Consider the following 12,174-nt stretch of genomic DNA (forward strand, 5'->3'; position numbering starts at 1 on the left):
GCGGGCCCCCGGGGCTCTGAGGAGCCGGCCTGGGGTCCTAGCGCGATGCTAGGGACAGGAGCTGGTCCCGCTGGGGCTGGGGAGAGGGGACCACGGTGGATTCAGAAGAATGGGCCGAAAGATGCATGAGGGGGATGGGAGTGGGGAGAAAAGGAAGGTTATTAAAAAAAAAAAACAACTCTTGAGTTACAATCAATAAAATTACTCGCTTAATTAGCATGGTTATTCGGTTAAGCGGAATGCAGTAAAAGCTGGACCTCGGCATGAGGTGGGGAGAGGGGGAGAGCTAGTGTGGACCCCAGGCCTTTTCCTCCGAGACACCTTTGGGCAGCGGGGGAGGGGAGAGGGTGTGCGTGTGAGTGTGTGTGTGTGTGTGTGTGTGCGAGTGTGCGTGATGGCTTCGCAGATTTGGGTTTTTATCACCCAGCAGAGCCAGCAGCCTCTTCGCCGCGGCGCCCTAGCTGCAGGGACCCGCGGGGACGAGAACGGGAGGCGGCGAGCAGTGCGGCTGGGTTCCCCCGGCTGCCCCGGGCCAAGCGTGGCCGGGACGGTGCGTGCGCGCGCGGGGCCCCGGGTGCTGGGCTGCGCGCGCGTGCGGCGGGGAGACACCGAGCGCCCCGGCCCCGCCACCCGGCCTGGCCGCCGCTCGCTCGGGCCGGCGGGGGTGGGGGGTGGGGGGAGTGGGTGAGCGGGCGGGGCGGGGACCCCCGGGCGAGCCGAGCCCCCCAGTCACCCGTGTCTCCTCTGCTTTTGCCTCCACAGACCATGGACCCGCACAGCGGCCGCTGGCTCGGTGCGCGGCCGCCCGCCGAGAAGCCCAGTCCTCCCGCGTGCTGACCGGCCCCGCCGCCACCACCGCCTGTGACCCCGGACGCCGCTGCCTCTGCGCCGCCCGCGCGCCGAGCCGCCCCCGGGCCCCGGCCGCGCTGCTCCGAGGAAGCGGCGGCGGACCGGGGCCGGGGCCCGGCATGGATGGCCGCGACTTTGCGCCGCCGCCGCATCTGCTGTCGGAGCGCGGGAGCCTGGGCCACCGCAGCGCCGCTGCCGCCGCGCGTCTCGCCCCGGCTGGGCCCGCCGCGCAGCCCCCCGCACACTTCCAGCCGGGAAAGTACTTCCCGTCGCCGTTGCCCATGGCTTCGCACACAGGTCAGTGCTCGGCCGGGGCGGGCGCGGGACGGGAGCGTTCGAGAGCGGAACAGGGCGCCCACCCCTCCGCTCCCGGGAGCAGAGAAGCTTTGGTTTCATTTCCCGGCCCCGGCCGCGTTGGCTGCCTGGGCGCTGAGCGGGGCCGCGCGTCCCGCCAGCCCCCCAAGCTGCGTCGCCGCGGCTTAGAGAGGCCCTTCCCTGGCCACCCTCCCCCGGGGGTCTCGGAGGGGCAGCCCCGGAGCCGGCTGAAATTAAAGCCTTTCCGCGCCTCGCCACCCTCCCCCGCCCCCTCCTGCAGATCTAAATTCCACGGAAACCTCTTTTCTGCATTCTGCATTCACCTCCCTAAGACGTTCCGGGGCTGGGACAACGAGGCGCTTTCTGCGGAAACAAAACGGCTGTTGTGGCGGGGGGAGGGGACCAGGGTACGCCGCGGCCTCGCGGATTAGAGTGGTGTGTGCGCCGGGCGAGCGTTAATAGGGACTGCTGGTGTAAGACGAGCAAATCCTGTTTCTATATAAAGCCTTGAAGTGTCAGGGCGAGAATGGGTTTGCAGGGATGCATTTGCCTTAACGAGTGCCTCTGGTATCCCGCTAAAGCCGGACAAAGCGTGGCCAGAGTGCGGCCCAGCCTCTCAGCCTGCGGCCCGGGGAGGAGGGCAGCGCGGGCGCGGGCTGGGGGTGGCGCGGGGCGGCGCTCAGGATTTCGGTGCAGGCGAGAGTGCGGCGGATTTGCTCCAAGAGGAGAGCGAGGTGGATTTGCTCCAAGAGGAGAGCGTGGGGCGCCCGTGCTGGGCCTCGCAGGGACGGATCCTCTCGGGCGGTCCCCTCGGACTCCCTGCCCGAGAGGATCAGTCCTTGGCAGAGCGGGCCCAGGCCTCCAGGGCAGCCCTCTTCCCGGTGGCTTTGATATGAGTGTCGAGGGAGGTCAGGGAAGGGGCAGCTACCACGCCTGAAGCCCTGGAGGTCACCAGGCGGCGCGGGTAGATTCGGGGGAAGCGCGCAGGGCTGCGCTAGGGACCCGCCGGGTCACCCTGGTACATGGGTGGCTTTTGTTTACAGTTTGTTCTAAACATCAGAAATGTTTGTCGCTTTAAAAAAAAAAAATTGGCAGTAACAGTTATTATTGGTAGCTTGATGAACTGTGAATACTAATAAAATTATATCTGCTTTAATGGGATTACAATTAGTGTGTGGATTAAAACGGATGGCAGAGACGGGGCTAGAAAGGAAAACGTCGGAAGAAGGGAGAGCACTCAAAGAAAAACGTACATTTCCTAGAAAAAAACAAACTGGAAATTGCTTAATTGCTAACGGGCTTCCAGCATTTGCAGCGCCAGGAGATTGGAATGGGGGAGCCGCCCAGTGGAGGGGTCTCCCCAGCACTTCCCGGGTTGGCCCACACCCGCTTCCCTCCCTGCCTGGGCTTTTGGCGAGGCTGCCCTTTTCTCTCTGTTGCCCTTCCTTCTTTTTCTTCCTTTCTTTTTTCTCCTCTAGATTTGTAACTGGAAAGAGAAGGAGAAAAAGCACTTGCCTGAGCGATGGGTGATTTAAAAATATCTGTTCTGCTGTCCCTGTGGTTATCAAGCTTGTCTTCCTGCCCCTGCATGGGAGCTGCTGCCCACCCGGCTCAGGTGCACGGGGCGCTGAGGCTGGGGCCGCCCTGGCAGAAGGGACAGCTCGCCAGCCTCCCCACCAGCCCCTTTTCTGGCTGAAGGCTGGTGGCCCCCACTGGGGGTAGGGGGATTGTGTGCACCCCACCTCCACTGTACCGTGCCCTCCAGCCTGGCAAGTAACAGCACGACAGAGACAGGGGCCCCTGACACTGAGGCTTGCATGTTGGTGCACAGGCAGGCTGGGGCTGTCCCCTCCGGGAGGCCAGGCCAAATTCCCCATCAGGTCAGGTCAGCACTCTCTCCCTGACCCCATGCCCCAGCTCACATCCTGGCCAGGTCCAGGCCAGCTGCATTCTCCTCCTTCTGCCCTTACTTCCAGGTCTAGGCAGCACCCGGGTAGGTGGGCGCCTGGTCGGGTGGCCTAGCCCTTTGTCTTGCTCATTCTAAGTTTGGCCACGTGGTTCTTGGCGTGTAGGCCCCGGAGGGCTGTGAGGAACGGCTCTGGGCTCTGGCCTGGCCTGTGTCCTCCCTGCTGCTTCTTGATCCCAGGTCCTCCCAGCCTCCCCAAGCGCAGGGTGCTCTAGAGGGCGCTGGAGGCCCCTCGGGGCTGCCTCTTTCAGGGTCTGAAGGGTCATGTGTCCCCTGTCCCTGGAGGCCCCATTTCCTCCCCCCTGCGGACCGAAGAGACCGCTTGTGCTCGGAGATGTTCAACCCATTTGTGATGGGCAACTTGGTCATGCAGACATCCAGCTAGAAGCATCTGTAGCTGAAAGGAAGCCTTTTGAAATTAAGAGCCAGAATATTGTATTGGTTTTTAAAATTTAGCTGCATGTATTTTTTTAAAAAAAGAATTATACCCCAGATCACTTTGCTTTGGTCTGTGTCTATATATGATCTAGTTTAGAGAGAAAAAAGCATAATTACGTTAAACAATTTTTTTGCGTCTTGTGTGCGGACTTCCAAATGGCCGGTTTGGCTGCCTTGCTTCCCATTTTCCTGGATGGCCTCAGTCCGCAGGCCACAGCTGCAGCCAGCCCGCCCCTCCCTCTGCTGACTGCCCCTTGGAAAGGAAAATTGACCCGGATTCTTCCCGCCTGTCTGGGAGTAGAATCCAACCATCGGGGATAGAGGCCCTGGCCTCCATGAGGCTGCCTCTTTTTGCTGGGCTGCTCTTCCTGTGCCTGTCTAGCCTGGCACTGCCACCCCGGCTGGACTGAGGCTGTTCCTGCTGGCTGCCTGGGCTGCCTTTCCCCAACCCCACCCAACACTTTCAGAATGTCAGTCTGAGGGGCCCTTATGGGTGGGGACATGGGGCTCCCAGGCTTCTTCCATTGTTTTTCTAAAAATGAAAGTGCTGGGAGCTTTAGACTCGGCCGTAGGTTTTATGGTAAAGTGCTGTTCCAGTAACCTTGTCACCAAAAGGTGCAATTAAAATGTTTGGAATCATTATTTTTAGTTCAGTGTTAGATTTTGTCTCTAATACAGATGGTCCGGAGGCAAAGCTGTGAAATCTAGGGGGGAAAAAAGAGAAATCAACAAGAACCAACCCAAGATTTTTCATCAGTGCTACTGCCTGGAGCCACTGGGGCTGGCGCCTCTGCTGGGAGTGTGTGTGTGATCCGAGGCAGCCCCGGCCTGGGGAGAGGCCCACATAGACAGCCCCCCGTCCTGGCTTCTGGCTGGGCCCGCTCCTGTCCTGGTCTGTACGCCTCCCCTCTCCAGGGGCCAGGGCTCCACCAAGGCACTATTTCTCATCTTGGTTTCAATAATCTGCTCAGATTCCCCTCCCGCCCCTTCTCTTGTCTTCTTTGGGGTGTAAATTGCTGGAGCCTGGGAAACCAGGTGCTCTGAGCCTGGGGTTGTTGTGGGAGAAAGGCGAAGGCTCCTTCTGGTGGGAGAACTGCAAACTACTTCTTTCCTGCTGAAAAAGTGCTTCCTACCGCCAATCTCAAAAAAAAAAAGAAAAAGAAAACACCAAAAAACACAACCAAAAAATACCCCCAACTTGGCAGAGGAAAAAAAAAGATAATTTCCTAGTGTGAAAAGACCCCATCACAGGCTCCTCTCCCTCATCATGTGATATTTTTTTGTAAAGAAAAAAATACATTTTCTTAAATACCTCATTAACTCCATGACACGATGGAGTGTTTCTGCAACAGTTACCAACATTAAGTAGGTGTGAAAAGAGTTACTTTCCGAAGACGTCACCCGTCCTGCTCCATAAGTGACAGAGCTAGACATCAAAGTTGCCGCGAGCCCAAAGGAGCTACGGGAATCCGGGAATGTGGGGCCACGTGGACCGGCGGCGGTGGCCCGCCACGCGGTGGCCCGCCACACCCGCCCCGCCGAAGCCCTGTTTGGAATGTGGGTTTCCCCCAGTGGGGCTCGTGCTGCCACCACGTCTGATTATCCCGGTACGGAGCCGCCGTGCTTTCTGTAGGAATATCCAGGTCACGTGAGTAATAAGGCAAATTAGTGAGCCAGGCAGAGAACGGCGTTGTGCAAATAGCACATCTCCCCTGGAAAACGCGCGTCCCCCCAAACGTTCCCCGGTTATTCTTAGAAATCTTCCCTCATCTCCCTGTGAGACAGGGTTCAACAGCCCCCACAGACAGGACAAAATGCATAGGAGGCTGTTAGAATAACATGGATGAGGCTAAAAATACCCCTCAGAAACACACATAAAAAAGCCAAATCCAACAACAGAACGAGCTAAAAATATTCCAGGCTTTGGCAAAGAGCACAGAGTTAAATAAATTATACAAGAGCCATTCATGGGAGCAAGTTGACTTTCTCTCTTACGGGAACTTGGTTCAAGCTAATAAAAATAATAATTTACTAGCCACTGAGCTTTGCATGAGTTTAAATTTAATTGGTGGGGCTTCTGGCGTTTGTCACTTCTTGGTGATTAGTGGTCTTGCCCTGGCCTGGGCCACAGTGGGGAGGGGATGCCGAGGCTGGGGCTCCTGGCAGCAGGGTCATTGTCCCCTGAGGAGCAGGGCCTGGGTGCAAGGGCAGATTACCCAGGAGGCTGGAGGAGGATGGAGACTATTGGGGGTTCCATCCAGGAAGGCAGAAAAAGAACTGGCAAGGCACGGCTATTTTAATTTGATAAATGATTGTACACCTTTAAGAGTGTTTTAACAATCAGGATACACTCCAGCAAGTTGATAGGATGTTCGCTGTCAACTTACATATGTCATCAGAGCTGGCTGTGAGCATAAATAATGTGCGAGCGCTTGGGACAGCTGCAGTCTCTCCTGGAGGCTGAGGCGTGGCAGGTAGCACCTCTGTCCCCTGGCGGGCACCTTTGTTCTCCTTCTCTCTGTGTGTCTGGAGGCAGGGGCCGGAGGAGAACAGTCGTGGGGAATCACTGAATGCTGCTTTCATCCTGGGTGGTTTGGCTGGGGTGCCTCCTCTCTGCGGACTTTTTAGGTCTCCCCACGAAAATAAGAGTCCCCAGAACTACTTGACCAGAAAAGCCACTGTGGATATGATCTGAAGCTAGAATAGTAGCATCGTCTGGTGTGTTTTGTTTTTGTTTTTGTTTTGTTTTTGTTTTTTGAGACAGTCTGGCTCTGTCTGCCAGGCTGGAGTGCAGTGGCACAATCTCGGCTCACTGCCTCACTGCAACCTCTGCCTCCCTGGTTCAAGCCATTCTCGTGCCTCAGTCTCCCAAGTAGCTGGAATTACAGGCATGTACCACCACACCCTAATTTTTTGTATTTTTAGTAGAGACGGGGTTTCACCATGTTTCCCATGCTGGTCTTGAACTCCTGACCTCAAGCAATCTGCCCACCTTGGCCTCCCAAAGTGCTAGGATTACAGGTGTGAGCCACCGTGCCCGGCCTCTGGTGTCTTTTGAGGCAGCAGATGTTTATATATAGCCACTTCCCAGGAGTTTTAAACATCCACCCTGGGGTTGGAGTAAGGGTAATCCCTTTACTCCCTCCTCTTCCTTGGCTGTTTCTTAACTCAATCTGCCTCCCCCGCCCCCAATCCTGGCAGGGCCTTCTAACTCCCAAAGGACTACATTTCCCAGAATACCCTGATCTAGCTCCAGGGTCTGAGCCCGAGACTGTCCATGTCCCTGGGCTGGGAATTCCCAAGCACAGATAGAGTTCAGCCAGGGCCGCTGGGAATAAATACTTTCCTGGTGGAAGAAAGCCTTGCTCCATCGTGTCCCCCTGCCCTTCCTTCTGGAAGAGGCTTCTGGGCTCCCCGGTCTGGCTTCCTCCCTACCAAAAATACCTGAATATAGGCCCATAACAAATGGGACCTGTCCTCTGTCCTCTGCCCTCTGGATCCTGTGAGGCAGCTACTGTGATTGTCCTGGCCAACGCCCCACCGGAGGGTCTCCCCCAACCCCCTGAGCTCAGTACATGGCATATGCCCTCTTTTGGAGTGGCCTTCTCAGAGGGGCCGGGTTGCCCATCAGCTGCTGTGGAAGCGATACAGGGACTCCTCCTGGGTAGCAGCGGGGCCAGCCTCTGCCTAGGGAGTCCCTCGAGAAAATACCGCCCAGCCTTTGGGGTGCCCCCTTGCCCTCCTGACACCCTCAAACAACAGAAGCTGCCTGCCTTCTTAATGGGTTCATCCTGAATGAGAGGTTTCCAAAAAGAAGCCCTTCCTCAAGACAGGCACTGCCTTGTTCCCCTGAGGAGGGAGGCAGGCTCGTCCTGGCCTGTCCAGGGAACAGTCCAAAACCCTTGGCTCCTGGACAGCCTCCTTGAGGGGAGATGGCCTCCCCTTGTGTCCCCCACCTCGCAGACGTGCTGTGAATGGGCTTGGACTCAGAGCACGCCCCTGTCTGTTGGGTAGGTGGGTTACTTGCTCTGCATTCCCCCTCCCAGCCCCCGCTCCCCGCCCACCTCGGAACGGCTTCCCTGGGGTTCCCCGGTCCCCATTAACCTCTGGGACCTCATTTCCCCTCACCGAAGGCACAGTGTAACAAGCAAAAAAAACAACATCAGAGCCAGCGTGCAGTGTCTGGAAAATCACCCGCAGCCCAGGCCCTTCTGCAAAGGATGGGGCCTGGAAGGGCCTCGGGCGTGGGACCGCACTCCGCTCGGGCTCCGCCGCTCCGCCCGCTGACGTTTTTATGGGATAATATACCGTTTCGCTCACGCAGGCCTATTTGTCAGTGGGCTGCCCCTGTTTGTTGTAATCTATAATATTACTGCCTCCCGTGGCCCCAGAGCAGCTGCCGCCGTAGAATCCAGGGATGGTGGGCGCTAGGTGTGCGCTGAGGGGATGTGGTGGCAGGCGCTGGGGGCAGGTGGCGCCCAGGTCCTGGTTATGAGGTCGGCGCAGGGTTTGCAGCGAGCCTCGGGTCTGGTGGGGAGGCGTCCAGCGCCCAAGCTGGGAGCCAGCCGGGCTGGCATGCTGCAGCTGTCCACACGATTAGGTTCCCGATCGGATCAGCCAGGAAGTGGGTTTTTTTCATTCTGACCTGCTGTGGCGAGGAAGGGAGGGACAAACAGGTGGGCTGGGTTCCTGCCTTCCCTTCTCTCCCCTAGGATCCCCCAAGAAAAAGTCCAGTGTCTTGAGATGCGGGGACTCTGAGGCTGGCCGGAAGTGCTGCCCCTCTCCGGGGTCTGTGGGAGACCCACTGTCACTTGCAACTGTGAGGAACGGCAGAGCAGCCCCTTGCCCCAGCTCAGTGCAGGGACATGGCTTTCCAGTGGAAATTTCCAGAAATGGGGGATGGGTGTGCTTCCAATAGGGTCCTCTGAGCAGCAGGCTGGGCTCCCTGAAGCGGAGGGTGACATTGGGGGGCAGTGCCTTCTTGGGGTACCCCACCAAAAAAGAGAAGCCTTAGCCATATTAAGTAAGAAAGAAACCAGCCTGCTGGCGTCTTCAAGGGAAGTCAGGTCTCAGTGCGACTCCCTCTCCCTCTGGTCCTTGGAGCACAGTTGAAGCTTTGCTTTCTTCCCCTGAGACTTCTGCAACCAGGGGCGCCTCCTGTTCTTACACATGGCATGGGTGAGAGTGAGCAGATCCAGGGAAGAAGAGATGGGGGATGCCCAGACCGGAGACCCAAGAGACCTGAGCCCAGGAGGGGGTGCCATGGTGGGTGGGAGAAGGGGCTGCGCTGTGGGGCAGGTCCCCTCTCAGGCATGAACAGACATTGCCGCCTGGCAGGGGTTTCCTGGCTCTGTGGACGTAGAGTTGTGGCCCCCTCTTGGGTGAGGCCCACTCTGCAGACCCCAGTAAGGATATCCCAGCGGGGTCTAGCCACAGGTTCACTGACCAAGCTCACAGCTGCTCACACTCACAGATGTGGCAACATACACCTGCTCCTGTGTGCTCACACCATGAGGCAGGTGTTCACCTGCACACTCACACACTCACACTGTTCACAACTGGCCCACAAGGAGTCCCACTCCAGTGGCCCCTGGGAAAGCCAGGCTGCTTAGTGACTGGCACAGGCACCTGTCTGCCCCCTACGTCCTCCCCACCTGCTCCATCCTCCGTCTCCTGGCTCCTGGTTCCTGGCCACCTGCAGGAGGGAGCAGAGCCCCAGATCCACATGACCCTCTGTGGCTCAGCCTCCCTTCAGCGCCTTCCCCGGCCCCCTTCCTCCTGCTGCCCCTGTGTGGCTGTGGACCCTGTCCTCGGGCTCCAGCTGAACTTGGCCTTGCCCTTTCCTGAGCTCTTGCTCGGCAGGAGGAGGACATTCCCGTCAAGATCAATTCCAGTGCATGGCGAATGCCTCGGGGCCAGGTCTGGTCCCGGGCCTGCCCTGAGGCTGTCTGGTTGTCCTGGAAGCCGCTGCCTGCATGGGGCACTGCTTCCTGTCCTGTGTGGCCGCCTCCACCCCAGGCCTCTGCGCCTGGGGTCCTAGAGGTTCCTAGATGCTCGGCTACCCCAGGCCCCACCTGCCTCCCACCCCCCAGGCTCCCACCCTGCACCCCCACCTCTCAGCTGCCCTCAGTACCGTCTCTGCCCACCGTGCCCTGCCCCTCCTGGGGCCTACCCCTGCCTGGCCCTTTACTTGGGCAGCTTCTACAATCCCCCGTGCCTGCCCCTGCCACCCTGGAGTTCTGATCCCGGCGTCACATCCTCTCAGAGCCCCCGTGTGACTCTGCCTAAGTGGAGAGGGGTCCCCGACTGCTCCATGCCCACCTCTCCTTTCCTCCATGCCCCACACCAGCTGAGCTGTTCTTGGCCTGCAGCCCTTCTTGTCCCCTTCTATGACCTCCCAGCCCTGACCACCCACCTGGGTCTGTCCCACAGAGCCTGGCAGCAGCCCGTGCCCAGCCCCCCTGGCTGGCTTGTTTGGGGCCAGTGCCTTTCCCCTGACATCAGCCACCTTTCCTGGGAGACTGCAGGCTCCTGAGTCTGGGGGTGGAAATGTCCTTCTGTCCCTTCCTATCCCCAGAGGTGGGCTGAGCCACACTGGCCTCCGTCTCCTGCCCCAGTGCATAAGTGCCCATCCACGCTCAGGTGACGCGCACAGGCACGCGTGTGTGAGTGTGAAGAGCTCTGCTTTTCCCCTAGGATTTCACCCCCACACTGGAAAAGATGAACGATTAACTCTGGGAAAAGTAAGTTAGGAGGTGGCAGTGGTGAGAGGCCCAGCCAGGGTCTCTGGTCTCTTTATTAAAAATCAAGGTGTTCCCCCCACACTGGACCATGGCGTGGGGCCACAGGCTGCGTGGGCACCTGCCTGGGGGACATGGCAGCATCCCCTGGCCTTCGTGTAGCATCTTCAGTTGTCATGGCGGCCCCTGAGGCTGTGTGCGCTACACCTCAAAGGGTGTCAGAGCCCAGGGGATTGGCAGATGGCGCTGTCCTCTCCTGATTAGCGCCACACGAGGTGGTGGGAGACAGAAGTGGGGGTGGGGCTCCTGTATCCCGAAGGCTGGAGCTGCGCCGGCTGAGTGGCCTGGGGAAGGGGGGAAGTGCGTGTGAATGGAGGGAGGCAGCCCACAGCTGTGGAGGAGGATTCTGGAGGGCCAGGAGCGGGCTCAGGGTGGGGGCCAGTTCCTTTTCATCTCGTGGCCCTGGCTGGGGCTGTGAGGCGACTCCCTGATTGTCCACGCGGGGTTGTGGGGGTGCAGCTAGGATTGGGAGCAAGAGCCAGTGGCTTCATCTGGGTCATAGAGCACTAGTGGGTGAGGAGGGACACCTGGGGAGGGCTGCCTCTCCCCACCCAAGGGCCTGCTCCCCTTCCCACTGACCAGAGGGAAATCAGGCCCAGGGAGAAGGCCGGGTGCGAATCAGCTGCCTCACCCTCTGCGACGTCTCCATCCACAGGCCAGCCCTGCAAGCACCTCCCCAGCAGGCTGGGCTGTGCCAGCGAGGGGGAGACCATGGCCCTGGGACTCATGTCACCAGGCAACAGCACTGCCTCAGGCCCTTCACATTGTGGGTTTTGCCTTCCAGTCTTCAGGCCCGGGAGAGCACCTGGCCTCAGCGCCTGCCCGAGCTGAGGGGAGCATGCGTGATGGGGCCCTGCCAAGCCACCTTGGCTGCAGCTGCCCTGGCCTAAGGTGGGGATCGGTGGCCCCTGCTCTTCCCTCCCTGAGTCTAGGCCTCCCACCTCTAAAATGGGCAGTTGCCCTGCCCTGCTGGAGGGTTGAGTGGGACTGGGGGATGCAGTTGTGGCCCTGGTGCCCTCCCAGGAGCACTGTGGCCGTCCGTGTCACCTGTGGGGGTCCTAGGAGCCTGCACGAGCCGCCGGAGGCACATGGCCTGTGCACGCCCCTTCCCTGGCGGAGACTCAGAGGCCTGGGGAGGAGGCGGCTGTGCCTGGGACCCTTGGTGGGGCCTCCCCCCTGGGCAGCAGGCAGCGAGACTCCTGAGGGCCCACCTCATGCCTCAGGCCCAGGCCCTCTCCTCTGTGTCCGTCGAGGGATTCTGTGGCCTTGAGGCCTTAGTCTGGCCGTAGAACTAGGAAACCTGGGCCCTTGGCTCCTGTGCCCTGGCACGGGGGTCCAGCTGCCCCACTTACCCCTACCTGTGCAGGGGCTTGCATGGGCTTGGTGTGAAGGTGGACGCCCACCCTCCAGCATGTCCTGGGGCATTGGATGTGACTGGGATGGGCAGATGTGGACCTGCTCTGAGGCACCACGGGTCGAGGCACCACGGGTCCTGGCACCACGGGCAGTGCAGACGCTCTGGATCCCCAGGTGGGGCCCGGGTGCTGGGGGGCCTTCGTGGCCTTCCGGGTCTACTGGGCTCTGGGACTTCAGAGAGCTTCCCAGTGGCAGAGGGGGACTGGCCCAGGGGAGACACCAGCAGATCATGTGGGATGGGACCACAGAGCTGGAAGAGCAAAGATGTCCCCGTATCCCCCCAGTCTCGGGGCGGGGGTGGGGGCTCTCTGCCTGGGGTTGGGGGACAATGAAGCAGGCTATGCTTCCCCGGAGTCCAGGGGTGGGGATGGCCGCTCATCAAACACTCTG

General features: G+C 59.6%; 1 protein-coding gene across 7 annotated transcripts in view; it reads left to right on the forward strand.

The window, feature by feature from the left end:
- BAHCC1 (BAH domain and coiled-coil containing 1) overlaps positions 1-12,174 on the forward strand; it is a 70,770-nt gene that overhangs the window by 3,342 nt on the left and 55,254 nt on the right. For 4 of the 7 annotated variants that reach the window (XM_055101974.2, XM_063598809.1, XM_063598810.1 and 1 more), the window contains exon 1: positions 673-1,146. In XM_055101974.2, the coding sequence (XP_054957949.2) occupies positions 969-1,146 (178 nt within the window). In that variant the 5' untranslated portion in view covers positions 673-968. Of the gene's footprint in view, positions 1-6; positions 551-672; positions 1,147-12,174 lie in introns of those variants that run through there. The other 3 variants (XM_055101973.2, XM_055101975.2, XM_055101972.2) reach the window with 2 other exon arrangements.

Source organism: Pan paniscus, chromosome 19 (genome assembly GCF_029289425.2).
Source record: "Pan paniscus chromosome 19, NHGRI_mPanPan1-v2.0_pri, whole genome shotgun sequence".
Taxonomy (NCBI): Eukaryota; Metazoa; Chordata; class Mammalia; order Primates; family Hominidae; genus Pan; species Pan paniscus.